We start from the raw sequence: 27429 nt of genomic DNA on the forward strand, positions 1-27429 counted from the left end.
GAATATCATTTAGAAATTTAAATTCTTCAGTATTTTGTCACGCACAAGAGATTCTAAACAAAACACATGCTTTAATTATGAAATCAGAATAAATCGTGTAAATTTATTTTTAAGAACAAACAAAGGTTTCAGGCTCTTTTCAGGTCCCATGTTTACGGCTGTCTGTGACGGTTAAATCGTCAACCAGTTATGTTTAATTTTAATGTAAGCCACGCTATTTTACACTCAGAATTAAACATTTAAAAAATCGAATTTTAAAAGTATATAGGAACTAGTTACATAAGTGATATTTTGGATAATTTATTTTTGATATTATGAAGGGATATAACAAAACTGTAAATACTTATCGAGTTAATTATATTTTTTTTCATTAGACATGGTTTCACCGTGACGTTGTTGTTTATGTCTTTTAACGAAATTAACCACACATCTTCCTCAGCTATTTATTTTGACGATTCGGTCAGTTACGAACGTGTGCGCACGTTAGAACAGTATCGATTGTACCTTATTCGATAATGTTTGTCGTTCATAGTGTGAAGTACCGATAGTATTCAATTTAAAATTTCCCTTAATGTTATTTTTTTTACCAAACTGTATATTTTTCTAATAGTGTAACATATACTCTTACAATTGGTGCAATAAACACAAAAATTGATTTTGAAGTTTCGATACTGTTTGTTGCGGCAGTCGATATATCTCTTCATGACAATTCGGTCTGTTACGAACTGTGCGCGCACACCGTCGCTTTAGAACAGTATCGATTGTACACACGCCATCACTTCAAGCTACACATTGACGTATCTTGTTCCGTTGCAATGGAGACGATTTTCGAACAAAATGTGTAGTCTGATGTGCCGTTGTCCGTACCTTAAAGTCTGTACAAAGGGTCGAATCTGCTAACGGTTAGACAGCTTTACTTGTTTTCCAAAACTCTTCATCATCACTCTAAAACACATCCCCAAAGCCTCACTAGCATGAATCAAAAGAGAAGACACTACTCCGTCTGTGTTTCACTTCCAGCTAGAACATCATTTTCTCAAAGATTATTGCCTTTTCGGTCAGGCAGAGTGTATAATTTACCAAACAAAAAACTAGGTAAAATAAATTGGTCAAAATATGAAGTTAAAAAGAAAATCAACTTATACTTACAAACACTAAGCTATGATAATACTGAGAAAATAATTGAGATCATAAACCAAAGTGAACATACACACACGCACGCACACACACACACACACACACACACGCACGCGCACACGCACGTGCACACGCACACGCACATGCACACGCACACGCACACGCACACGCACACGAACACGTACACACGCACACGAACACGTACACACAAGCTAAGATACTCACGCACTTGCACGTATCTTCTTCCCAGTTTATGGCGCTACGTACTACTTAAGAAAATATTGATGTAATTTTATCTGAGTTGGGAGGCCTGCAGACCTAAAATACAAATCTTTGATTTAGTTTAGGCTCCAGCTTTCCACAAATGTACTTTGTTCTGTAAAATATTTACTAAGTTATTCACAAGTACCTTGTTTTAATACTATTGTGGAAGGAGAAATAAACTATATTTATTTTTTTTTTATTCGATAATGTTTGTCGCTCATAGTGTGAAGTACCGATAGTATTCAATTTAAAACTTCCCTTAATATGATTTTTTTTTGACGAAACTATATATTTTCTATCTAATAGTATATCATATGTTGTTACAATTGATGCAATAAAACAAAAATTAGATTTTGCAGTTTCGATACTGTTTGATGGTTGCGGCTGTCGACATGTTAGTATATTTCTTCTCTCTGACTCGTTGACATAAGAAACTGCAAATCATTCAGATAGTTCAACTCATACACCCAATGCATACACCACAAAATTTGCATATCTCCATCCTTAGTCTCCTTTATTGTTATATTTTTAAAATTTGGCTTTAGGTATTTCAGTATATTTTGTTTTTTAAAATGTATTAATTTAAATCAATGTAGCAGTGATAAACTTCAACACAGAGTTTTTAATTCTTATTATTACTATTTTTGCGAAAGTAGATCTTTAGGCTCAACTCACACTGGCGCAGAGTCGAAGCGTCGCGACGCGTCATTTTTTTCGCCTATAGCATATTCATCTCTATTTTCCAATTATTAAAGTACAAAATTGTGTTTTGCAAATATGGAATCTAGCTCGACGCTTGGTGGCATTCTAGAGACGGGCCCTCTTGGGCGCCGTGAGGCGTCAGACGCCGACCAAACTGTAATCCCGGCGCCGGCGCTCTAATGCGAGTGTCGTCGCGCGTCGACGCGTGTCGCCTGGCGATGGAGTTGTTAAACAGGACGCGACGCGACGTTTCGACTCTGCGCCAATATGATTTGAGCCATACCCCTTACCTAATCTGAACACTAGTCTTTCAAAAATAAAAATTTTAAAATTTTATACATGTTCTTATAATCTAAGCTTTACTGTAAAACAAAAATAACATTAATGTTATTTTATACACACTTCACACATCAGTGGAATCGCAGGAAATATTTTTTATTCTTTGTATTTTCTAGTAACCTATTTAGTCTTGATGGGATCGTTAACTCAATTTTATTTTAGATTGTATACTTACATTCAATGTATTTCTACATCTCTAGTGTCCAGAGCGAAATAAAAGAAGTAAAACGTCAAATTTATTTGTCATCTATCTCTAAGATCAAATCTAACTGCACAGCTTTTATATGATCTAGTTTTTGAATTACATTTTGAGTTTCTTAATTCTTTCTTACAGTTTTAAGCTGATGGCTTTATAGCCAATATTCAATAATGATTATTCAATCGTCAAAACAAAGCATAACCTCGAAATGTATCCACCGCTTGCCGCGGCGCAGCGCATCCGTGTTCCCGGTTGTCGGGGACGCTTCTCGAATCTGCAAAGGTTCTATATACAAACATACAGTACGCGATGCATAGATGGTGTTCCGGCGAGCCCGGCCGGAGCTCCGGGCGGGCATCGATCTTGCATTCTGCAGTTGCGCCGTGCAGCCCAAAATTGAATATTGATTAACTGACCTGGCCGTATGTAGTTTGTATGTAATCGCTCTTCTTTGTCCCGGCGCCGCGGCAGGAAGCTGTCTCCAGTGAATGAGTCGTGATTTTAACAATTTCAATCAAAATTTTCATCAAATATTTCAAGATTTAATGTTATCGCGTGTGCGAGTTATCACGTAGAAATTTCAAGGGAGTATTTTCGATAATCGGATTATTAGTAATCGGATAATTGATCTTAATTCCAAATTAAGTGCTGTTATACAATGAATAATTGTACAACCCATAAGATATCTCTTAACTGTTGTATCTTTATTGGCCAAGTAATTATTATTTATGGCTGAATTCTGCTGTATTACATTCAGTGGGGCTTGAGACTGCGAGTAGTCAACATGCACCGACCCATATTGTTCCTGGTTCTCCTCTCAGGTACGTAATCTTCCACATCTTCACTTAAGTGCAAATTATACCAATTCTGACTTGCTTCGGTCTACCACTTTATTTCTCGTGTACTTATTAATTAACATTCCCACAGGTGTAATTCTCAGTCCGTAATATAAATTTGTACTTATTGTGATAGAGTAGGAACTCTATCGTTTTGGTGTCTATTTTAAATGTTATTTTTCGGTTATTTCTCAATACCGGGGTGGTAGTTGGTTAGGGCGTTCTTTGTCTGAGGTCCGCAGTCTGGGTTTTGGGATAAAGTTCACCGTAATAAATTACCATGACTGTGTGAAATATATCATTTCTAGAATTTTCTAATACAGCTCTAGTGAATAGGGCATTGACTTTGTACAAGCGGCGGAGAAACATTTGCAAGTTAATGGAGCCTCATGTTGTGGCTTACCAATGAGCTCTGTTTTTCCAAAATGCATTCTGACAAATCAGAAATGTATTAACAACTTTTTGTACAGTTACAGCTGATCTATCATGACCTATTTGTTAGGACCTATAAATGATACCTACAATGATGAGGACCTATAGATGGTTTCTGACGCTCTTGGTGCTGACGAATTAAAGTTTTAATTATGACTTTTGTCACAATAACATTAAGATGAAATTCCAATACATTGACCTCCTACATCTCTAATTGTGCTGTGGTTCAGTCACTACAAGTCATAACTTATTTATTGACTCTGGACATTTCATAATAACCACTGAAGGGCATGAGTCTCTTCTGAGTAGAGGGAATTAATAGCCTTTACCTTAAATAATAAGACAGTGATGGTACTTGGCAGTCAATATATTGTGTTGAAAAAATATTTGAATGTGTGGGAATTTCCTATTTCTTAAAAAAGCATATTAAAGGATAGGTTAACTGGGGTATACACTAGTAGAGACAGATGTAGGCATCTCATCCGTTGCCGCCGCCTCCGCAGTTTATTTTACTAGAAGTTCGTTTTTGAAATGGGCGCGCTCCAGGGCCATTTGTATGGTCCGGGTTCGATCCGAAATCGACGCCATGTTGCGACGCTTCTAGGCACGCAAAATTTTCGCTAATGCCTGTGTGCGCAAAGGGCGTACCGCGCAGGCGCGATGTAGTTATGGAAAATTTGAGATGGGGCAACCTCATCTCATCCGCCATGTTCCCTTTGTGTAGACAACTGCTATAGAGGGGTGGTGATTGCGATGATTGTGTAATCTTTGAAGCAGAAGCTTTCTTAAATGAAAACAAGGCCATTTATTTGTCTTACATTACATCACACAGGCATCTTGTAAGGAAGGGAATTTCCCCGCGCATGGGCCAAGTCTGTATCGACTTATATGCGTCCTAGTACCGGGCACTGGTCTCCTTTAACCCGTTCATAGACAGTAACGGCACTTACCGTAAAATTATATATCAGAATATTTATTGTAGTACGTGGTATCCCCTTTCGCTGTATGAATTTAAAAAAAAAACCAACTACGAACTTCACAGTGCTATTACCAAATGCTTTCTGTGTAGTTGCCGGGTACTACTTTTCCATAGAGAAGTATCAAGAACTGTCTAACAAAATTCAATGATACATTAAACATTTTATATTGAATTCGATGTAAGCACTACAGCACAAAGAGAAGTAGCGATACTTTTGTGTTAGGAACTATTTAAGGAGAGCAGTTATCTCGCGCATTCAATGACTTCATTCATGAATGTAATGGAATGGAAGTGCTTCGTGGCACTAAATTTTACGAAGGGGCGCAACCTCCTACAATTATTCGAAAAAAAGAATCCGACTGTCGATATTCCAACCCGCCCTCTTCTACACAAGTTTTGACTATAGTGACCTTCCCTACCGACTCTTAGGGTATAAAAGAAGGGCTCTATAGCCTGTGCAAGCACAGGGAACGTCAGGTCCTCACCCTGTTTGCACAAAATCCGGTGCTCAAAAGGCTAGTGCCCTGGGGTAAGCTGCCCCGCGTGCACGTACAGCACCCTCCCTGTTTTCCAGATAGATACCGGTAGACTGGTAGACGCTCGCCGTACCCTCCGACTCTGGTCTTACCGGTGAGACCGGAACTCCCTATCTCTCGGGTCAGTAGATAGGGTTGGTCAATAGGACGCGTCTGGCGTGACACGGCTTGATCTAACACGAGATTTGATACAAATTTTAAAAATCGAATTTCCGTTGCCCGGCACTAAAGTCGACCCAATGTAGGTACCTACCGCGAAATCCGGTACATCTCGTAAGCATTTTAGCACCATCGAGAATCTTTTAAAATATTCTTTAAATAATAAAATTATTTACAAACACAAATGCACCTATTACCTATTAAAGTCTGAAGTCTAAATTAGAAAATGAAACTACTTTTTTCGGGTCTAAATCGCGTATCATCGCGTAACAGGTCCCGTGGTCACCGCTGACTGAACTTAAATTATTTCTACGTACGTAATTATTGAGGACGTTTCTCGCTGACAAATCGAAAGGGTCGGATAAATAGAAGTGCTGCACGGCTTCTGCTCACCCCGTAGTCTTTGTTTGTGAATGCGGAGAGTGAGCCACATTCGAAATCACCTCAAATTATTTATCTAGCAATTGGTTTGTTTAAACGACAACCAACACACACCCGCACCCTGGAATACTAGTAACGTAGTAAGTTTCTTTAAAAGACTGGCCGGTTATTTCATCCTTTTATTTTAGATATTTTGAAAATAAAAAATTTGTCCACTGTCATTTTTTACATTCTATTCTTTTCATTTCTTGTAATGTTTCCTATACCGGACTGTCGAGTGGTTCAAGGTTGATTTTGCGCTTTTTTATCTTTCGTAAACGTTATAAATTATTATGATAATTTATGTATATATATAAACACATAATGTATCTCATCTCCTCCCATAACGCACCAATGACGTGGGGTGCACACATAGAGACCGTTTCGGAAAAGTCTCTGCCAGATGCAGTATTTTTTGCTATATAATTCAATTTATGGTTGGGGAAATGCACATTATTCTGGGCCATCTGGCAGTGAGACACAGACGGCTACCACTTCTAATGTCTAAAGAGACTGAGGGTCGTATTCCAGAATTCTACTCAATGCTCAAGTCAGGACTTGAGTATGATTCAAAGCACTAGAAATCATACTCAAGTCCTTGCCATTAGGGTCGTATTTCCAGTGCTTGAAATCATACTCTAATCCTTACTTGAGCATTGAGTACAGTTCTGGAATGCGACCCTTAATGTAGTTAACCTTTAATTCTTCAAAAAGGGTAATTTTCAGGTAAGTTTTTTGTGCTCAATTTTGGCGACAATTTGTTTTTATTTAAATATTTGTAGAATATCATTATGAAGCATTATTTAATATTCGAGTGTGGTAACCTGAAATATTCTTTAATATTTCACTGTGATATAATCAAAATTGAGTACAAAAAACTTTACTGAAAAAGCTTTACGTTTTGCTCCTGTATTTAACAGGATGCCTCGCAGATTCGGGTCAAGAGGCACCTAAACCTGTTTCGACGGAAGTTGGTGGTGAATTTCTTTTACTTCTGAATACCTCTGGTATTGGTCTGACCAGCTGCTTCCTACTGACTCCCAATGGCGAATTTGTTGAAGTAATGCCGACGGATAATTCCACCGATCGATATGAAGTCCGAAAGAGTAACGCCTTGTCTGGCTGCTCTGTTACTGTAAAAAATGCCAATGAGAACGACGGGGGTGTTTGGGAGATTTATTCTGAATCTTCTGAAGGAGGCAAGGCCAGTTCTCAACGCTGGCTTGTGACTGTCATTCGGTCCGAAAGTAAGTATTTGTTTTATATTGCGTTATGTTTTTCAGAAATCAGGGTTGAGGCGCAAAACGTCTCATTTGTATAAAAAGTAAATAATTAAATTGCGATATTTTTTACTAGATCGATATAAAAAAAACATTGTAATGTAATTGTTTGAGATACGCAGTTTGGGCGTAGTTTCTTTCTTGAAAACTGGTATCTGTAAAACACATACCTGTTTTATATTCTTCTCTCTTGTACATTTCAATGTTAAATAGTCATAGGTTCACAATCAAACACCCATTGAATTGTTAAACGTTTCATTTTGTTCTAAAAATCTTCTTCATTCCGGTTTTACTTTGTTAATTTTGACTCCACAACATGAAAAGTTGATCTGAGCTACAATTTTTTTGTGAATATTAGCAGCATAATACAGCGCAATGTTATTTATAGTTATTAATAAACAAAACACAATCATTTGATCAATTATATATATATTTTTTGATGTACTCATGTTTGCTGCAGCAAAGTATTTGCATCCTCTTTTGACAGGTCTTTGTACAGAATCGTCTCTAGAACAAGAGCTTTTGGAAGACCTCATTTGGATGAAAAAAAAACATATCCGAGTTGAAGTTAATTCAAACGTCACTTTATCTATCAGCAAAATGGACTACCAGGACAACTGCACCTTGCAACCACCAGGTGGCACTGCCATGAATTTGAAAGATCTCGTAATGGAAGGTGTGCACCCTCATGGCGGTACAATCATCGTTGCGTGTGAGGTGGACATTGGTCCAATAAATGATGCGCTGTTGGGAGTTTGGATTCTATGTGGCCAATACGTCGAGGGAAATATCTTGCATAAATGGTGTCAGCCCACGACGATTGAATATAGTTAGTGTCTTTTTGTTAGCCTTTGACTTATGGCTTGCCATCGGTAGGAAATAACGTTTAGACTTTTTCAGATACCCTGAACAAGCCACGCGCTAGCTGGCATTCTGAACGACATCCAAAATTTAACCATGCTGTTCATTTTGGTGGTGTGTTAAATACGGGCGTAAGAGGCTCTGGCAAATTATTGAATTGTCACGTCGTTACTCCGTTTGGTGATGACATCGCTGTCATCGGCGACACGAACTACCCGTACTTCAATGTAACATTGAATCCAGGACATCCTGTCTGCGATGTCGCTATTGGTCCCATAGAAGCTAAATTGCTTGGAGACTGGGAGATCTATGCCACGTTCGATTCCTCAGTTCTAGGTTTTATGCATGTTTGCCAGCCGCTAAACCTTTTTCTTTATGGCAAGTATTATTCCTTGGATACAAAATTTAGCTTAATTTGCCCTTGGATAACTGGCAGCAAGCCAATATAATAAAGTTGAAACAAACAGAATATATGTATTATTGGTTTATGTATATTTTTCACAGACGAAGAAAACCCTACCAATCAAGCGTACAATATAACGACTCTTGACCAAGTGACCCACGTCGTGAATATTGCCAATACTATTGAAATTGAAGTGACCGGATTTGGAACTAGGGACAATTGCATCATCGCATTGCCGTCGGGTATAACTCTCGACCTGAATACTTTCTCCCCCTCAACTAGCGCGGTCAAATTTGTGAAGACTGAGAACAGGGTGTGTCGCGCCTCTATCGGGCCTATATCCGAGGATATGATCGGCATTTGGCAGATCTCAGGAAAATTCAGTAATCAAGGCAAATATCACGAATATCGTCGGCCCTTTAAGATTATTAAAGAAGGTATGCGAAAAAACTGACTTTTTAGGTGTAAAATCTTTTACCAATAAATTAAAGACATACTCAATTTAAATTCTATTTTAATATGGTATGCTTTGCCACCACCAAAATTGTAATAATCTACTTACACATTAATATTTCTTCTCCAGATCCTGCCAATCCGATAGAAGAAGACCGGAAGGTAACCTATTTGAAATCGAAGCGCATAGTAACCCGTCTCGGAACTACACACGAGGTCATTATTGGCAAGAGTTTCGCATTCGAAAATTGCCATGTTAGAACTCCTGCAAACTTGCAGTTCAAGATCATGGAAGGATTTAAAGTCCCCAACGTTAAAGTTTTGGAGGACGACAGCATCAATTGCGGCATATCAATCTACATTGAATCAGAGGCAGAAGTGGGAACTTGGACGCTCATTTCTAGAGAAGGTTTTAACTCGAACGCGGAACGTCGTTTACAGTTCACTGTCGACGTCAACGGTAAATAATAACACATATTGTACGTACACGTATCGAAGCACGTCTAGGGGATTAGGGAGATTAATTTGATAACATTCACCATGACCAGATATGGCGTTTAACACAAGGCTGATGACGACCCGATAGTCGCAACCATTCATCAGCTTTTTTTCCAATTGTTATCTGTCTTCACTTGAAGATGTAATGGGTACAATTTAATTGCAGAGGAAGTCGGAGTAGTTCCTGTAGCGAGTACTGTTGCAGAAGGTAACGATTTACATATCCGTCTAGAAAGGCCTTCGGCTTTACCAGATACTTGCGAAGTTATAGGACCAGCTTCGGATCGGAAAGTACAAAAAGATGAAAACTTCATCGATGAATGTGGCTACATCATCAAAAATGTCACTTTTAATGACAACGGCCAATGGAAAATCGTATACGGGCAGAAAATACATTACATAGGCGTTGTTGATATCTCAGTCGTCGGTACGTTATAATGATTACAAATTATTGCACAATTTTTAAGAAAGAGTACGAGATAAGTCTAAATTTCTAAGTCTTGTGTTGTAGGTCGCACGAGTAGTGGTGTTGAGAACTTTGTTTGGGTAAACGATAGGGCGGTGAGCCTAAACGTAGGGCCGGAGGATGCTGTTTATTGTAAGATCGAGGACCCGGCTGGGTCTGTGGTGTCTGACAAACTCGGTCGCTGCGCTATCAAAGTCGACCGCGTCAGTTCAAAACACGATGGCACTTGGTTTATGACAATTGGCATGCCGGGACGAATTCTCACAGAGAGACACTCCTTCACTGTTACTATTAGGGAACCCGGTTGGTTTCATTGTTTTATTTTCATTATTTTGTTGATTTGAAATGAGATTTTATTTTTTGTCCACTTTCACCGACAATTACGACCGCTAATATGATCACTGCGACAGTTTCCAAGGCGGAGGTGCGCACCCGTGTGGAGAAGAGCCGGCCCTACGTGACGTTACTGTGTTCCGTGGCAGTCCAGAGCAAAGTGACTGCGTGTAAGTTCAGGGGCCCCTCAGGCCGCGTGCTGCTCGCCTCCGAAGGCGTCGGCGAAGATCGGTACTCCTTCCACGGTGTCGGCGTACGGTAAGTACATCTCGTTGCCTTGGATGAACAGGATATCAACTCATAAATGTTGACCATTTACTTTAAAATGCAGTCCTATTAAAAAAAAATCCAGATATTTCTAATGAACAAGGTCATATAATGATCTCGTAATAACTGCCACGGTTTCCATGCCGGACTGTCACGCAGATGTCCCAAGTTCGATGCCCGGGCCGGGAGAAATAGTTGTGTGGCCTACATTTCTTTCTCTCGTGAGTTTGGGTGTAATTTGTGGTTGTCTATGTGTGTGCCCATGGACACAATCACACACCCGCGACTCAGGGTTTCCCTAGTGCGGGCGTATGTTGAGTGTGTATTTATTTATTTATGATGGGACGTGAAATGGCGCTGGAGGCAGGGCAGTGTCTCTGAACTTTTGCAAGTTTTGGCCCCAAAACATTGAACAACACAGTCGTGTTCAGTATTAACTACGAAGCTGTAGTCGTCAAAACGTCGTCGTTCGTTGAACAGGGTATAAAAACTAAAACACAACATGTGCTCATTATAAAGTGAGTGTATTTAAAAGAATATTTATTATAAAACGAAGACGATTATTTCAAGGTTATACCTTTTTTGGGATATTTTTTTCATTTTATTGTTATGGTAATCTATAATATAAAGTAATCGTTTGCGATACTACTATGTCCCTCAAAGTTTTATCGAATTGAATATGATTCTTTCATTTAAAAGTATTTTACTCAAACATGTTCGGAAATGTTTGCATTACTTTCAAAAAACGAACAAACGAACATAGAAAGTTTGTCATTTATGTATCATGCTACTTCTTCCCGGCCAAGGCCTGCAAAGTAAGTATGAAAATCCATTACTGTCCTTTTCTCTAAACTTTTAAATCTACCTACTAATAGTGAACTTTGTAAACAAGTAAAAGAAAATCTCACACAGCCAACTGCCCAGTGTTCCTGCGAGAATTAAAAATACCTACCTGTGCCGCTTACTTAAAAAAAAAGAAAAAAAGAAAATGGCGGTAACATTTAGACCTAAAGTGTTTCGGTATTCTTTTGTTTTGTCGTCTTTTTTGTATTTTGGTCGCGAAAATGAGCGCTAGTGACAAGAGCAATAACAAAAATACAGTAATAGATATTCAAACACATCATCCGAAGTTCAGCAGACTGTACTATTAATGTGCCTGTTAAAACAATAACCTTTTATTATTTCCTCGCATTATTCTATACGTGTTTTGGCGGGAACGGGGATTGCTTGACTCGTATTATTACAAGGCCTCGCTGGCGCTCGTCCTTATAACTCATACTCGTCCAGCAATCCCTTACTTCCTCTGCAATAATGTACTAAAGCATGAATAGTTTAGTTAAACTCTGAATCACACATATACAATATTTTATTTTCAAATTTCAGGATTTTGTCAATACTTATAAATTTTAATTTAAAGTAGGCTTTAAATACATATAGGTGAGGTGAACCAAATAACAATAGTGGCTGAAACAATGCTAGAAGAAACCTTAAAATTGCTCTCCTGAAAAACCTGTGTTTTTGAGATAATACCCTGTTCGTCTGAACCAACGATCTGTTGACCTCTGGTCTGCAGTTTACAGTGTACGAGCACACCCTGTATTGTTTACGTCATGCTAATGCAAGAGTAAAACGTCTTAAGGCACACTCCTGGCACTCCATACAACGGTCGAAAGTTATTTACCTATTACTACCTACAGCAAGGCGCTATCTGTGCAGATAAATGCGCGTAAACCGCGTAAAACGCGTAAATGTGTGCGTAAAGTGGCAGTGGCAGAAGTTATCCATCACTTCGCGCACTATTACGTCACGTGGTCAAAGCAGTCACGTAGCAAAAATTCTAACGCGAATTTGTTGTCTATAATCCTATTAGCGGAATCCTAATAATTACACATGTTCATTAGGTATTTATATCGATAGAATATTATATTTTTCATTAACTCACTAAGTAGAATAATATTGAAGATTTATATAAAAAATATATGAAAAGCACATAAAATGATATATTTTGGACATATACATTTAACTAAGGTAGGAAATTGCGTGCCTCAAGTTTATCATTACCTAGTTATTAATTAGATATATTGGCTAAGTAATATTTATCGGCAATGCAAATTGAAAATTCGAGACCCCTTGTCTACTAGCCCACGATGTTATGGCGTTTCATTATATTGATATAATAAATCTGTATTATATATTACACTGCACTAAATAAATGTAGAAAACAATAACTGAATTAATTTCAGACATAAGTTTTTTTACTTACTTCGTTTCATCTTTCGGAAAACAAAAGAAACTCTTCTCTTTACCCGGTTTAGATAATGATAAACAGCCCTAAACAGCACAATTCACGACCATGATAAATAGTAAAGTACAATGATGTTATATATTAACGTACAAGTTTCGTAATGAATAAATGAAACCAAATATCAAAGCCGTGTTAGCGCGAAAACGGCTCGCCGACAGCCTTGTTGTCGTTCAGTCAATGTGACCGTCTATGTGCGGGGCGGGGTGCGGTATCTAAAGCTAGAGAGGGGCGGTGAGTGTCCATTCTCGTTACTTTTTTGTTCTCTGCTTAAGGTTCGATGCAAACGTGACGAACCACGAATGTGGTTTACGCATTACCGTGCCGCTGGCGCAGGACCTAGGGCTGTGGCGCTGCGCTGTGAAGACGGACACGGACACGTTCTATGGATTCCTCGCTGTCCTTTGCCCCTGGGTTGCACCCGCACCAGGCGTTCAAAGAGGTAACACTCTAGTGCCATAAAAGCTGAGTCGGTGTATGAACATTGGCTGAGCCTACGTAAACATTAGATTAATATGTATTATTAACATTAGTTACATAAGAATTGTGATGGTATACTAAAAAAAAAGAATTATTTTTTATCTGACATATATTATTATAAGGCTGAGTATAGTGCTAACTTTTCATTTTGCACATCGTCATCAATAAGATGAACGACACTCCCGGAATCGATCTTTAGTCCTGTATAGGTATAGGCATATCGATATGATGATGATTATTTAAATGAGGCTCTCATCAATAATGGTGTAGATAATAATTATTTTAGATAAGTACATGATTATTTCATATTTGGATGCTATTTGCATGTATAAAAAAAATTTAATGTGGGTTACACCACTTTTGCGCTGATAGCCTCAAATTATCTTTCACAATTAGTGTAAAATAATATTAATGTTAAGTTTTAAAAAGCTTACTTGAAATGTACTGTATCATACTGTTGCTCTGTGATATTCTTTAGGATTTCTGCACTTTTCAATTTGTTATAAGCGAAGTTGTACATTTTTACGCGTATTATTTTAATCATTTAACGTGCTAAGGCGAAGTTTCAATACAACTTTTAGTTAATAATACGCAAGGCACTATACTTATGCGCTTGTGTATATGGCGTTTAAAATCCTGTATTAAGGTGCTTTTCCACCGGCGAGACGAGACGATGATTTGTGTGGTAAAATTTCAATTCTCTCCTAGCGCATCTTCGGTGGAAATGTCTGGACTGACGAGGTTGGGCGAGGCGAGAATTGAAATATTTGTTCATGTAATATTGAACCATAACCACGTCAACACGCGCGAGCTCGCGATGCCTATTAATATCAATTGCGAGATTAGATTATAGGGTATGTACGATTTGAGATTTTAAAGATTAAAACGAAAAATTAGATGAAATCGTCATCTGATTTGTCTTCCGTTAACAAATTTAATAATAATTTACGGGACATGGCACTTTAGCCGCGTGTTTATTGCTAGACGAACTGAACAGCACTGAAACGTCACTAACCACAATTAAAGAGCTGTTAATGGCTATTTTTGGTGGAAATAGGCCGGCGCGATTTCAATTCTCGTCTTGCCACGTCTCGTCTCGCCTTGCCGGTGGAAATGCACCTTCACACGCTTTTGTGTACAAATTTATAAACAAAATGGTAATCTTGTAAACTGAAGCGTCAGTCAGTATCGCGTATGTGAATGCGTGCAATTTGCTAAAGTAATTCTAGATTCGACGCTATGTAAGCACCGATTTTTAAATGTCTAAGGGTCGTATTCTAGAACTCTACTCAATGCTCAAGTCAGAACTTGAGTATTGCAGTGAGCACTGAAAATCATACTTAAGTCCTTGCCATTAGGGTCGTGTTTCCAGTGCTTGAAATCATACTCAAGTCTGCTCAAATCCTGACTTGAGCATTGAGTAGAGTTCTGGAATACGACCCTAAAAGTCTTTGATTTAAACTTTCTCAATTTTCACACATTATTTTATTTTTTTTATTTAAACACTTTATTGTACCACAAAGTAACTTACAAATTTTCAGAAACAATTTAAATATTTGTGTACAAAGGCGAGCTTATCCCATAAAGAGATTTCTTCCAACTAACCTTTTTTTATCATTATTTAATTTTTTGTTCGGGACTTAATCATGTATAAAACATATATTAATTACCTCTACGTTACGGAGGTATTGCAACTTCCATGATCTCGGAGGGACTGAAGTGGCGGGTGTCAACACCTTCTAGCCGTACGAGTTTTTGTAACTACCCCACGTGGTCTTCATTATTTATTTGTGCACCAAGGTGGCTAGACCGACACACAATGTGTAGTATACATGATTAAGTCCAGAACTAAAAAGTAAATATTCTAAAAGTATGAAACAATTACATTAATTTTAGTATAAGTAAGTCGGTTGTATTTTTGTTTTGTAGAACCAACTCTCATAGCTGATAAGGAATTGGTAACTGGTTACGAGGGCGACGCCGTGACCATGTCTTGCACCATACAATCTGCGATTAAGTACTGCTATTTTCGGGCTCCAAACGGCACTACATACAGCGTCAGCCCCGGTAAGTAGCGTTCAACAATCATACCTAAGAATTTCCCTCTACTACGAAAGGATTGTCGAAAATACACACACTCCTTTAGCCTGTGTGTATGTGTCTCAGTTTTCTCATCTTCGACTTATCTGAGAGCCCAGCTGGAGGCCTTGTAGAATTTATCATTTCTTTTCTTTCGAGAAACCGGATTAATCCTCCAGTATAAAGTTTAAAAGGGACCAAAACTGAGGTATCCTCTTTCCAACATAAATAATCATCAAAATCGGTTCATAAACGCCGCGTAACATGCACACATACAAAAAAAGAGTCAAATTGAGAACTTTCTCCTTTTATTAAAGTCGGTTAAAAATATAAGAAAGCATATCTGCCCCGTCTAGTAGCCGGTCCGCAACACTGTTTTAGTATTGCGGACCGAGTAGTGTTTTAGATTTACCTCTATATCGTTGCAATATAAAAAAAATAGTTTACATTTACGTAGATGATGTCTGCGTAAATAACATAAGTTACGCAGATGACATGGTGCTGTTGGCTCCGACGGTCAGCGCGCTTAGGAAACTTGTTGCTGTCTGTGAGTCATATGCCGCGTCCCACGGTCCGGTATACAATGTAAAGAAGTCAGAAGTCATGGTTGTTGGGGCAGGAAGTAAATTTCCTACTGTTGTACCATCGGTCATATTGAATGGGGTAGCTCTTAACAGTGTTCAAATTTAAGTGTCTAGGACATTTAATTAAGCCTGATCTCAGAGACGATTATGACATGGAGAGGGAGTGTAGAGCTTTGTCAGTAAGGACTAATTTGTTGGTTCACAGGTTGTACACAGATAACTCTTTTCTAGGCTTGCTGTTCTTCTTTTTTCGCGGGTACCCTGTGGTACCGATATACACAAAAGTCGTACATTGCTTTCCGCACCCAATACAACAATGCTTTTAGGATGCTGTTGCGGCTGCCGAAGTTCTATAGTGCGTCTGCAATGTTTGCGGAAGCGCGGACAGACTCCTTTTCTGCCATCCTACAGAAGAAAGTCGCTTCTCTTTTAAACACACTTCGTATTAGTAGCAACAGCATCTTGAAAATGATTGCTGAGAAAGTGGAGGGATCTCTCATAAGGAACCTCATAGAATTTACGCGATATTTGTTTAAAATAATTTACTAACATAGTTTATAAGTCTATTACTAATTTGAGGGTCGTATTCCAGAACTCTACTCAATGCTCAAGTCAGGATTTGAGTATGGTTTAAAGCACTCGAAATCATACTCAAGTCCCTACCATTAGGGTCGTATTTCCAGTGCTTGTGTTTCCAGTGCAATCCTGACTTGAGCATTGAGTAGAATACGACCCTAAGTATGGATTTACATTCTCCGAAAATAAATAAATTATAATTAAGATTTAATCACAACTACATTTCTTAGGTACGAAACATCCCCTCATGGAGTATGTAGGCGCAGGATTTGATGCTGGAGAATGTGGTATACGGTACAAAGGCCTAACCTCGCCCGTCAACGGACACTGGAACAGCGAAACCTGGAGCTGCCACGTCGGACTTCTTAACGTCTCCAAACCTGAACAACGCGCCACCATGACCCTTGATATGATAGGTACGTTTATGTAATATTATAATTTTAAATAGAGCAAGAATAGAGAAAGGTATGTATGTAGAGCTGTGTGTGTTGTACATATATGTGACATATTTATTTCAGTTGATAAAGCTATGTTGCCATGATAATTTTTTTATTGCGAAGACTGGATCAGTAACATCGCACTAGAGTCATTCGTTCTTTTGTTTATTTGGTAATTAACTATTGTTATACATTTTGAAAAACAAGGATAACGATATTAAATTGCGTCTATAGCTATCTTAGTCGTTTAATATCGCCGCGAAAACTACGAAACAAAAAATTTTTGTAGTTTCAGTTTTTACATATTTTACATTATATTAGTTATTATCTACGTATATATAAGAACTTTCATGTATTTAACTGTATTAAAAATCTTCTCCTCGCCTTTCTCCAATAATTTATCGGTTTTTTTATATATCAATTTGTTGGTTTTTATTATTTCTTTTTATTTAACGTTGATAAATTACTGTGCAGAGCTGTCAAAATGATCTAAAATCAGCTGTGACCTTGCGGCCATGTTTGGCACTGCGAAATTCTTTTGGTGCCATTAGTCGAGGCGCTCACGATGCGATAAAAATGTGACGTCACAGTGGTCGCCATGTTAGCTATTGTGATAAAATTTTAAAATGGCGGTTTTACCACTAAAATTTGAAAACTAAATGTGTTTGGATACATGAAGCGGATGAATGAAAGGAGAATGGCGAAAGAATCAACGTAGAAGGCAATGTTGACGACGAGAGAACAAATCGAAAAGTTCTTAATAGAATGGTATGGAAAATTCTATAAAAAGAAATGGTAGGTGAAGCAAGACTAATTTGTCAGAATGGTGTAAGTAAAGTGGCGATAGATAGTCTTTGCCTACACCAATTGGAATCGGGGCAGGAGTACAAATACGTATAATTTTTCCGCAGTTACACAGTTGACACCAGATAATTGGTGAAAGCGGTTTCACCAATTATCTGGTGTCAAACTAGCAAATTCCTTGTGTTGTAATTGTCAGAGTAAGAGCGCGTTCCCATTATGTCGTGATAACATATAGTCATGCAGTTTACAAGTGTCGTGACTTGTATATTTAAATGAAGTTGATCACATATAGTACAATACGATTACGTTACACGGTTAGACATCAGAAAAGAGGTAGAACGACATTCGTCACGATAAAAAAATGTGACGACAGATAATCGCAGCTTCAAACGATTCTGTCGTGCAAAGGACAAGGCGGTTGCCTTGAACCGATAAATTGTCGTCACGATCTAGTGGGAACAGCTCGACATGACTGTCGTTCAACGGCAAAATAAACTTCCACGACACAGTCACCACACAACAGAACATACTAGACGCGCCAGTCGTTCAACGATAAAACGTTACGGCATAATGGGAACGCGCGTTAAGGAAATTAACTCTGTGGGCACTATCCAGATAATTCAGAACCAATTTAAAAAAGTTAGTTTACTAATATTTCCAATACTCATCGAGCGCCAATGTGTTAAAAAAGTCGGTTTACACAATTTTGTGTAATTGAATGTCGCCAAAATCAGATATTTATTTATACTTGTTTGATTTCATGCAATAAAACTAGTCATTAAAACAGTTCTGCAGTTCTAAATCACATTGAATTTTACAACTTTATCCTACTACCGTAACGATGATTGTCACCTGCTTTTGTTTTGTCGTCGATTACTATTGTTTGGTCTTCGTGTGTATTGTGTTTGTAATTGTACGTATTTATTTAATAATTTCATTTTATATTCAGTGTGTTTAGTAAAACATAGCTAGTAAACAATTTCCCCCACAGTTACGTTAAAGTTATGATATTTAAATTAGGTATCACTGACGTAGTGTGGGACTGGTGCTCGTACATAGATTTTCCCAAATTCTAGATTTTATGTATCGTCTGGCGTTTGATGCAAATGTGTCAAACAATTTTCTTTACCGTCATTCGGCTGTCAATATTTTTTTTAATATAATAAAAATATTGGCTAACATTTTTATTAATTAACAAAAAACTTCAGTATTCCAAATGAAACTACTGAAAATTTTTTATTTATCCCATTTTCATCATATATTTATAGAAAAAAATACCTACATAATTCTCTGTAAATCAAAACGCCACAGACAGAACATCAAATAGTCTTCCATAGTCGTGAATTTTTTTGAAGAATCGGTCTTCAAATGCACCAAAAATTAGTTGATTTTGCATTGATTTAAACAGGACTACTAAAAAAAAGTAAAAAAAAGTTATTTATATTGTAGTGTATTTAAGTTGTGTGTAATGTCTTTTTCTAAGTTGAAATTTAAACTTAGGAGGATGTCTTATTGCTTTTATCATCAACACCATTACAACGTCGCTTATCATCGCACCTATCAACCAATGAAGAGGCATCCAAGCAAGAGTTTTATGTATGCGTGATGGTTCAAGCTCGCTCATTCGCTACCCGTGTTACGTGGTGAGGGTAGCGTATGGCGAGCCCCAATCATTACGTGACAAAGGCCCCAGCACCACCCCGTCGGTCTACATCGGCTAATTTTTAATATAATTTAAGAAGTAAAGCCAAGCGTGATGTTAAAGCCGTTTCATTTGTCACATGACTGCCTCGGTGGCGGAACGGTTACTATGCTGGTCTGCCACGCAGAGGTTCCGGGTTCGATTCCCGGGCCGGGAGAAATATTTGTATTGCCTACATTTATTTCTCTCGTGGGTATGGGTGTCATTTGTGGTTGTCTATGTGTGTGTCCTTTGCACCCGCGATACTGGGTCTTGCTAGTGCTAGGGGTATTTAGTGTCAATTAAAAATTCTACTATTTGACGTGAGTGTTGTTGACTTAAGGTGAAATAAAAATAGTGCTGTCTTAAAGGATCTACTTCACTGACTCACTCAGTGGGTTATCAAGATAAATTATATCTTTTTAAAAATTTCTACGTGCTAATAGGTCATCATGAAAAATTATACTTATAAAAAGATATAATAATAAATGTATTAATTTAAAATAAAATAATTTGGCAACAGAAAAATTTAAAAAAATATGTATAGACTAATTCTCATTCTCTTTGACGATTGTGTTTCAGTGAGTTAATTGACAACCGAATCAAACATATCACTATACAATAAACGTGGCAAGATTATGACGGGACGAGCAAGTCGTGCGCCTGGCGGTAAGCGACACGCCTATCCATAACAGTTGCAGTGCCACTCAGAGCTTAAAATCTCTAGTTTCTTAGGGGCACTGCTTCTACGCCTGTCACACTGAGACATTAGTTGACAAGTACCATGTGCCTGAATTTCACCAGCACCCTTACCCTTCCAAACACGAACGCAGTACTGCTCACGTTAAAACTTGGCGGCAGAAATAGGTAAGGTGGCAGAGCTTCTCTGGAGGACCTCTTCCACTGCTACTAAAATAGATACGATAGATAACTGGTTTATTTGCTGTAACACAATACATTACAAACAAGCTTATGACATAGGTACAATGGTAATTATAAAGAAGGCTAGTCCATGTTTGCGGGTATGGTCTGAAGTGTTATATTGTTTTCGCTTTTTCTCGGCGTCCATTCAGACGGCATTGTTTCAAACTGACTACTGTATAGTGATAGCTGTCAGATCGTTATTTGCAAATTACAAGTCCGACTATACATACCATGTGATATTAATTTCCACCTTACTATTGTCTTATATGAATACTTCTTAATGTTTCAGCTTTCAAAAATAACTCCACACAGAAAGCAACGTCAATAATAATATAATTCATTATTAATACGTAATAACGTAATACGTAATTCGAGAAGTAAAGATTTTAAAAAGTAATGTGAAATCTATTTTACATGCAAGACTGTATAGTAGTTTTTGTGTCCGAAACGTTAATTTTGAAAAATTATTTGTCGTTTCTCTAAATTCTTATTTTTCAAATTAAGTCCCTTTATTATTGAGCAGTGCTGATATGTGACCTTATATATATTGTATTTATATATTGTTAAGACATTCGTTCATGTATCTTTTCGCTTTATGTAAGCTTTATGTGTATTTCCTGCCCTCGTAACGAAAAAATGCACAACCATGCGTACTTTATACGACAATTGTGTCTTTTTTCGTTCCGGTGTACTTGAAGAGCATGTAAACTTTTTGAGAAAATTAGGACCATGAATGAATGAATAATAAATTGTCATAACAACAGGACTCTTTACAGATTGTTTAAATTCTTTATTGTAACATTAAAAAATGACTGTTTTCATAGTAGGTACTCATATCATAAAATTAAACATTACGTGTTAGAAAAAGATGTATGGAAAGACGACATGGCTCTAATTCCACACGAATTTGATTCAAAGTGTATTTTTATGTTAACACCTAGAGTTTTTGCTCGTTCTTCTCAGGGAAGGTAACTCAGTGAATGAGCAGTAGCTTAAAAAATCACGTTTTTTTTAATTTATTTTACATATGGAATAAATGATTTTGTGGTTTGATTTCACTTTCTCTATTATTTGTTAATGCCTATCAATAAAGTTATTATTATTATTATATTATTATTATAATTATATACTACTGACTTTAGTCTGTAACTTGTTGTTGTAGAATAATGTACTTAGTGTCATAGTTAGTCATTTTTAATGTAATTTGCGACAGAGTTACTGACGGTGGAGCAACAAGGCGGATGGGGGCAAGAAGAGGTAACGGTGACGATGCGCGTTGCCGGCACTCGTCCCCTCGACTACTGCCGTTTCGTCAGGATCGATGGATTTGGTGAATGTCACTTTTTGTACCGTCTATTCACTGTTCATTATAATTTAAGAACTGGAGAGATACCGTTTTTTCGGCGTCGGGAAGTGAGCGTGCCTTACCGCTCCGCCACCAATGAGGAGATTTGGTAGTCGGCTTAGAGTCGACGTCTCAGCAGTGGCGATCGTTAGTTGCGCAGAGCGCAATAGGAAGTAAGCTCGCTTAAAGTTCTGGTACCTATCTGGAAAATAGGGAGCACTCACCCAAGGCCGTGCATACGGGCTGTTCTGGGGTTAGGACTTGGTTAGACGGTCCCTGTGCGGGCTTGCTCGCACATGTTATACTGCCCTACCCGCATGGCCACGACGTTGTTGGGAGGGGCACTATAAACAAAATTTAGAAATATTTGGAGCTGTTCATTATGTAGATCAATAACTCAATAGGACAGCGTAGTCAGATATTTAGTACCGATTAGTACAACAGATGTCGCGACTTACTAATACGGTCCCGTTGCTGGTGTCATAAAAAAAACAAAAAAATAATTGTTATTAAATAATAAGTTTTTTGTACTCAGTTTTGGAGAAAACCAGCAATGTTTGTAAATTCTCTCGGTCTATAGTATTTCGGTTGAGTCAGGGCCATTTCAGCATAAACTGTAGTCATAGGTACATTAAAATTTTATCAGTTCTCATAGTATTTGTTTGTTTTTCTCACAGTATTTGTCTTTCTCCCAGTATGTTTTTTATATAAATGTGTATAACATTAATAATGAATGTTCTATGTGCTTTTATGTTATACTCTGTGAAGTGATCGTAAATGTTTTGTTTCTGTTTGTATTTGTGCTGAATAAACGTGTTATCTAATCTATCTATCTAAACCATTGTCAGCAGAGTGAACTCTCCTTTTAGGCGTCAACTTTTTCGCTTTTATTTATCAACTTCTCATGTTTTCTATTTTTAATTTTATAATATACATTTTTAGTGTTTTTTTTTTGTGCAAAAATTTTATTTTTAAACTTTACTAACAAAGTTAAAATTTTTATTATTTAACTAAATATCGGCTTCCATTCCGCAGGCTTCACTGTGGACAACGTACCCGATCTCTACTCGGTGGAAGATCTCCGTTCCATTGGCCAGTGCACGCTCCGGATTCCTGATCCCACGATGCTCGATGTTCATCCGTGGACCTTGGCAGTGCGTATACGTGGTCAGGACGTCGAAATCCTTAAGAGCACCACATTCAAGCACGGGGGAATAAACACGACGACTCCTGCGCCTACCACCGAGCCTACGGCTACCACCGACCCTACAGCTTCAACTGAACCTACGCCTACGACATCCGGGCAACATGATTTTATAACCATTAAAATTATTCCCGTCAGTAAGTAACTTTTACAGGTCGTCACTTGAAGCCCTATTTTTTCTTCATTCCACTGGCCGTTGTAATTCTATTGAGACTCCATTGAGATTATATTGCAATTACGACAATATTTCGTCTGTTTAAAGGTAAAACCATATAAGTGACATTTTTCATTAAAAATCTAGTTTATATAGCTATGGTAAGAAAATCACTAGCTTTCTGCTCGTGAAATTCAATAACAAAAAAGCTATAAACTTAACAAGAGTTTTATCTGCAGAAAGATGGTGAATTTCATACAAATGGTACATAATTTGGAATATTTTTGTGGAAAATGTCATGTAAAATCTAGTTGCAATGCCAGTTGAGTCTCAATAGAGAGTTACTAGAATTGCTGTGATGGCATCATTGACTTACAATTATATGGACGTCGGGTCCGCGCTAAAAAGTGTCCGCACTTGTAAGGCGCTAAAATCGCATACAGAGCGCGACACTCCGCTTTAGTCTTCATTTGTTCGACTGACAGCGCGATACTGCGATGACATAACAATTTAAATTTCGAATAGGTTGACTTGGGACATTTTTTTCGTGGTTTTTGTATTAGACCCGTCGTCCATTTATTTGTAAGTCAATGGATGGCATTCATTCATTCAATCACTAACGATCGACGTTGCCTTACTACAACAGCAGTTTTTTAGCAGTAGACCTCCTTGTGAAAGAGTTCGTCCAGTGTGGTGACGTTTTTAAGAGCTGGGTAGTTTTGACTCAACCAACATAACATATTGGGCAAGAGCATCGTGCGTTAGCGCAAGCGTAGTCTACACAGATCGGCTACAACTAGACGTGTCAAGAAAAATAATCTTTGCGATTTAAAGCTCTGAGTGGCACTACAACTGTGGACTGGCGTGTAGCTTACCATCAGGCGCCCGACTTGTTCGTCCCGTCCCTTAATTACTCCTTAATTACTTAATTAGTCCCTTAATTAACTGCCTCCGTGGCCGAACGGTTACCATACCGGACTGCCACGCAGAGGTCCCCGGGTTCGATTCCCGGGCCGGGAGAAATATTTGTATGGCCTACATTTATTTCTCTCGTGAGTTTGGGTGTAATTTGTGGTTGTCTATGTGTGTGTCCATGGCACCCGCGACACAGGGTTTCCCTAGTGCGGGGCTATGTTGAGTGTGTGCGTTATTATTATTATTATTATTATTACTAGTATTACAAAAAATAACTACCATGGAAATTACTATGCATATTTTCTTTTTTTATCTCGTTTAATCAGCAATTTAATGTCAAATCGTTATAAACGCCATCGATACGCCATTGCAGAGCTGAATACCAAAAAAAAATTACTATGGCAGATGATTAGTACCTCAAAGGCTAATCTCTGATAAGACACTAGCCTTAAGTTTTAGCAGAATACTAAACGTACAAAATCCTGCCATTGACACTTCATCCGACACACAATTCAGATGTTTCAAAATTAGCAGACTTGGTGCCCTGATTCCTTTCAATATGATTTTTGTTTTGATAGTTCTAATATTTCCTACGACGATGTGAACAATGCTATATCTAAAGTAGTTGATTGGTTTGCTGTTAATAACCTACTTCTTAATGAGAAAAAAACAAATTGTATGAAATTTACATTACCCAATGTTAGAGAGACGGTTACAAACATTGTAGTTAGAAACGAAAAATTGAATCTTGTGGATACAGTTGTATTTCTAGGTATAACGTTAGATGCTAAATTGCAATGGGGTCCCCATATAAGCAAGTTGTCAAAACGGCTCGGCTCTGCAGTGTACGCGATTAAAAAGATAAGGAAACTTTCAGACGTCGAAACCGCTAGATTGGTTTACTTCAGCTACTTTCACAGTCTAATGACATACGGCATTTTGCTTTGGGGTAATGCCGCCTATATCAACAGAATCTTTGTCCTGCAGAAACGTGCTGTTAGGGCAATTTACAATCTGGGCCCCAAAGTATCTTTGAGAGATAAGTTTAAGGAAATTAACATTCTTACACTAGCCTCACAGTACGTTTATGAGAATGTAATTTATGTTAAAAGAAATAGTAATTTATTTATGAAAAATAGTGACAGACATAACATTAATACGAGGAATAGAAATAAACTAGCTTTTCTTGATAGTCGTCTTCACAAAGTCAAAAAATCATTTAAGGGGCAATGTATACGCTTCTATAACAAGATTCCGGTTGATATATAAAATTTGCCTTTCACGAGGTTTAAAACTATAGTGAAACAAAAACTTTATACTAAAGGTTATTATACAACTTCTGCGTACTTGGATGACAAAAATCCGTGGTAGTAACCCGTTTAGCTCATGGAGGTAGTCTCGATCTCTGATGTTTCAAATAAAAAAAAAATATTGTAAATGTTATTTACAAAGAGCAACCCCTAGAGTTTCTTGCTCATTCTTCTCAGGGGAATCTGCCTTACGAATGAGCGGTAGAGTTTAACCATTGTGACGATTTCAAGTGTAATAATGCTTACCTATGAAATAAAGATTATTTTGAATTTGAATTTGAATTGAATTTGAATTTCTTGCAGTCTGATTTGTTCGAAGTTTATCTTATAGATACGTAAAATGAAGAGATCTACGACGATATTTCAAAAGACAAACAACGTAACGTACCACTGATTTGATCAGTTCGTATTCCGTATCTAAATCTTATAAAAAGCACATTGTGACAATTTGTATTAATTTATTTTAAATTGTTTCAGGACAAACCATGTTATTCTTGCTTCTGCTGCCAATTTTGATATTCAGCCTGGTCTTCTCTTGCTTCCGAATATTCCGCATATTTACTGCCGATCGCGCCGAACAGAAGGCGATCTTGCACACGACATTAGATACCGACATATACCATATTAAAAACTAAAAAGAAAATTACGTATAATCAACGTTATTTACATATTAATCATCAATATAATAATATAATTAATGTACTTACTTCTTAAAATAGTCAAAAAGTTCACATATAAACATATAAAATGGTTTAAAAGTGATCGAATGTGTTTTTGCATCGAACAAACTGTTAAATTATGGAATTAATTACATACTTGTGTTCATCGCTAAACTGGTGGGTTAATTTGCCAAGCCATTCGTTATTACCAAAACTGGAATTAGTATAATATTTAATAGATATTAATTTAAATTTTAACAAATATTTTAATGTCCATTTATAGGACAGTTCTTAGAAAGTAAAGCGATCCACTAAGTTGTGTGATTGCAATTTGAAATGTAGTAGGTAGTAGACTCCCTAAACCTGTGATTCTTGGCCTCTTTCGGCCTGTTTACCTGATCATCTTTTTGATTAATAATTTTTTTTGATAAATATATACATATCGATTTATATTATAATCCAAGTATTTTAAAAAAATACTATTTATTTGTGATATGAACAATATGTATTTGTAAAATGCATTAATGTTCGTCCTTAACTCTTTAGGCCAGTGGCCGAGAGCACAAAAAGGGCCATATACTCGCAAAAAGTGGTGTGGTGTAGTGGTCACGCGCCTTACAGACACGTCGCCTGTAGCGATTCTGGTAAAAAACATAAATTTTTTTAATTAAAATTTTTATATATTTTTTTATACATATAATTATTTGTAAAATCGTGGATGAAAACAGTTACGCGCTAGAGTCACCATGTAGTTCTAGAACGCTACAGTGCCACTATATACAATGGCACTAACTAGACTATTGTGGACCAGGAGTTATTGCCGGTAGCCGCCTCAATAGTAGAGGCTTCCATGCTGAAGTGTGGGCAGATATTTGCAATTGTAATTAAAGGATTTGCCAATGGCACAGAGTATATGAATAGTACGACACAGTGTCTCAAAGACGCGTGACAGAATAAGGCCGCCTTCAGTAGCGCCACTACAGCGCTGCATTGTTTGTAGACGTTTATTAAGCGCTATATAAGTGGCGCAACTGTTAGTGCAAAAATGGCGCGAGTCACGGCACTGACAGGTATTGTATGAAAATTGGACATATCCACAAAATTATCAAATAATGAGTTGTATTTACCAAATTTCTAAAGTCCAACCTCTTAGATTAGCAAAAAAAAGTCCAATATATAAACATAAATAAATATAATTATTAATACAAAGATCGAACACTCAGAAAAAATTCCTTCCATCCGGTCGGATTCGAACCGACGTCTTCTTGCATACCGTGCCAGACACTATACCAACTAAGCCACGGAACGAACCAACGGACCTCACGAATTTTTCTATGTGCTTGCGTCGTGTCTTTCAACGACTTTTTAGTCGTAGCGCCATCTATGAGAAATCTATTGCAGATTTATCACC

General features: G+C 37.5%; 1 protein-coding gene across 3 annotated transcripts; it reads left to right on the plus strand.

Moving 5' to 3' along the window:
* Window positions 1-2857: 2857 nt before the first annotated feature.
* LOC113239386 lies at window positions 2858-26672 on the plus strand. Of its 3 annotated transcripts, XM_026476371.1 has the most exons (16): window positions 2905-2923; window positions 3288-3462; window positions 6924-7250; window positions 7771-8112; window positions 8184-8522; window positions 8649-8984; window positions 9131-9460; window positions 9665-9925; window positions 10010-10267; window positions 10375-10555; window positions 13142-13308; window positions 15276-15413; window positions 16816-17001; window positions 21645-21761; window positions 22812-23117; window positions 25837-26672. In XM_026476371.1, exons 2-16 carry the CDS (start codon window positions 3426-3428, stop codon window positions 25992-25994), a joined length of 3483 nt encoding a protein of 1160 aa, XP_026332156.1. In that variant the 5' UTR covers window positions 2905-2923; window positions 3288-3425; the 3' UTR covers window positions 25995-26672. The 3 variants fall into 3 exon arrangements, with proteins under 3 accessions (XP_026332155.1, XP_026332157.1, XP_026332156.1); XM_026476370.1 differs by having other exon boundaries at window positions 2858-3462; XM_026476372.1 differs by lacking the exon at window positions 10010-10267 and having other exon boundaries at window positions 2858-3462; window positions 9665-9706; window positions 25837-26670.
* The last annotated feature ends 757 nt before the right edge of the window (window positions 26673-27429 follow it).

The sequence above is a fragment of the Hyposmocoma kahamanoa genome, unplaced genomic scaffold (assembly GCF_003589595.1).
Source record: "Hyposmocoma kahamanoa isolate Upper Pololo Valley unplaced genomic scaffold, ASM358959v1 99879, whole genome shotgun sequence".
Classification (NCBI taxonomy): Eukaryota; Metazoa; Arthropoda; class Insecta; order Lepidoptera; family Cosmopterigidae; genus Hyposmocoma; species Hyposmocoma kahamanoa.

What these genes read in the sequence shown, in the direction of transcription:
- LOC113239386 (XM_026476370.1), top strand. Translation starts at nt 3,426, where the DNA reads ATGCACCGACCCATATTGTTCCTGGTTCTCCTCTCAG. An exon ending in CTTTAAGATTATTAAAGAAG is followed by an intron (nt 8,985 to 9,130) that starts GTATGCGAAAAA and finishes TTTCTTCTCCAG; the next exon opens with ATCCTGCCAATCCGATAGAA. An exon ending in TACATACAGCGTCAGCCCCG is followed by an intron (nt 15,414 to 16,815) that starts GTAAGTAGCGTT and finishes TACATTTCTTAG; the next exon opens with GTACGAAACATCCCCTCATG.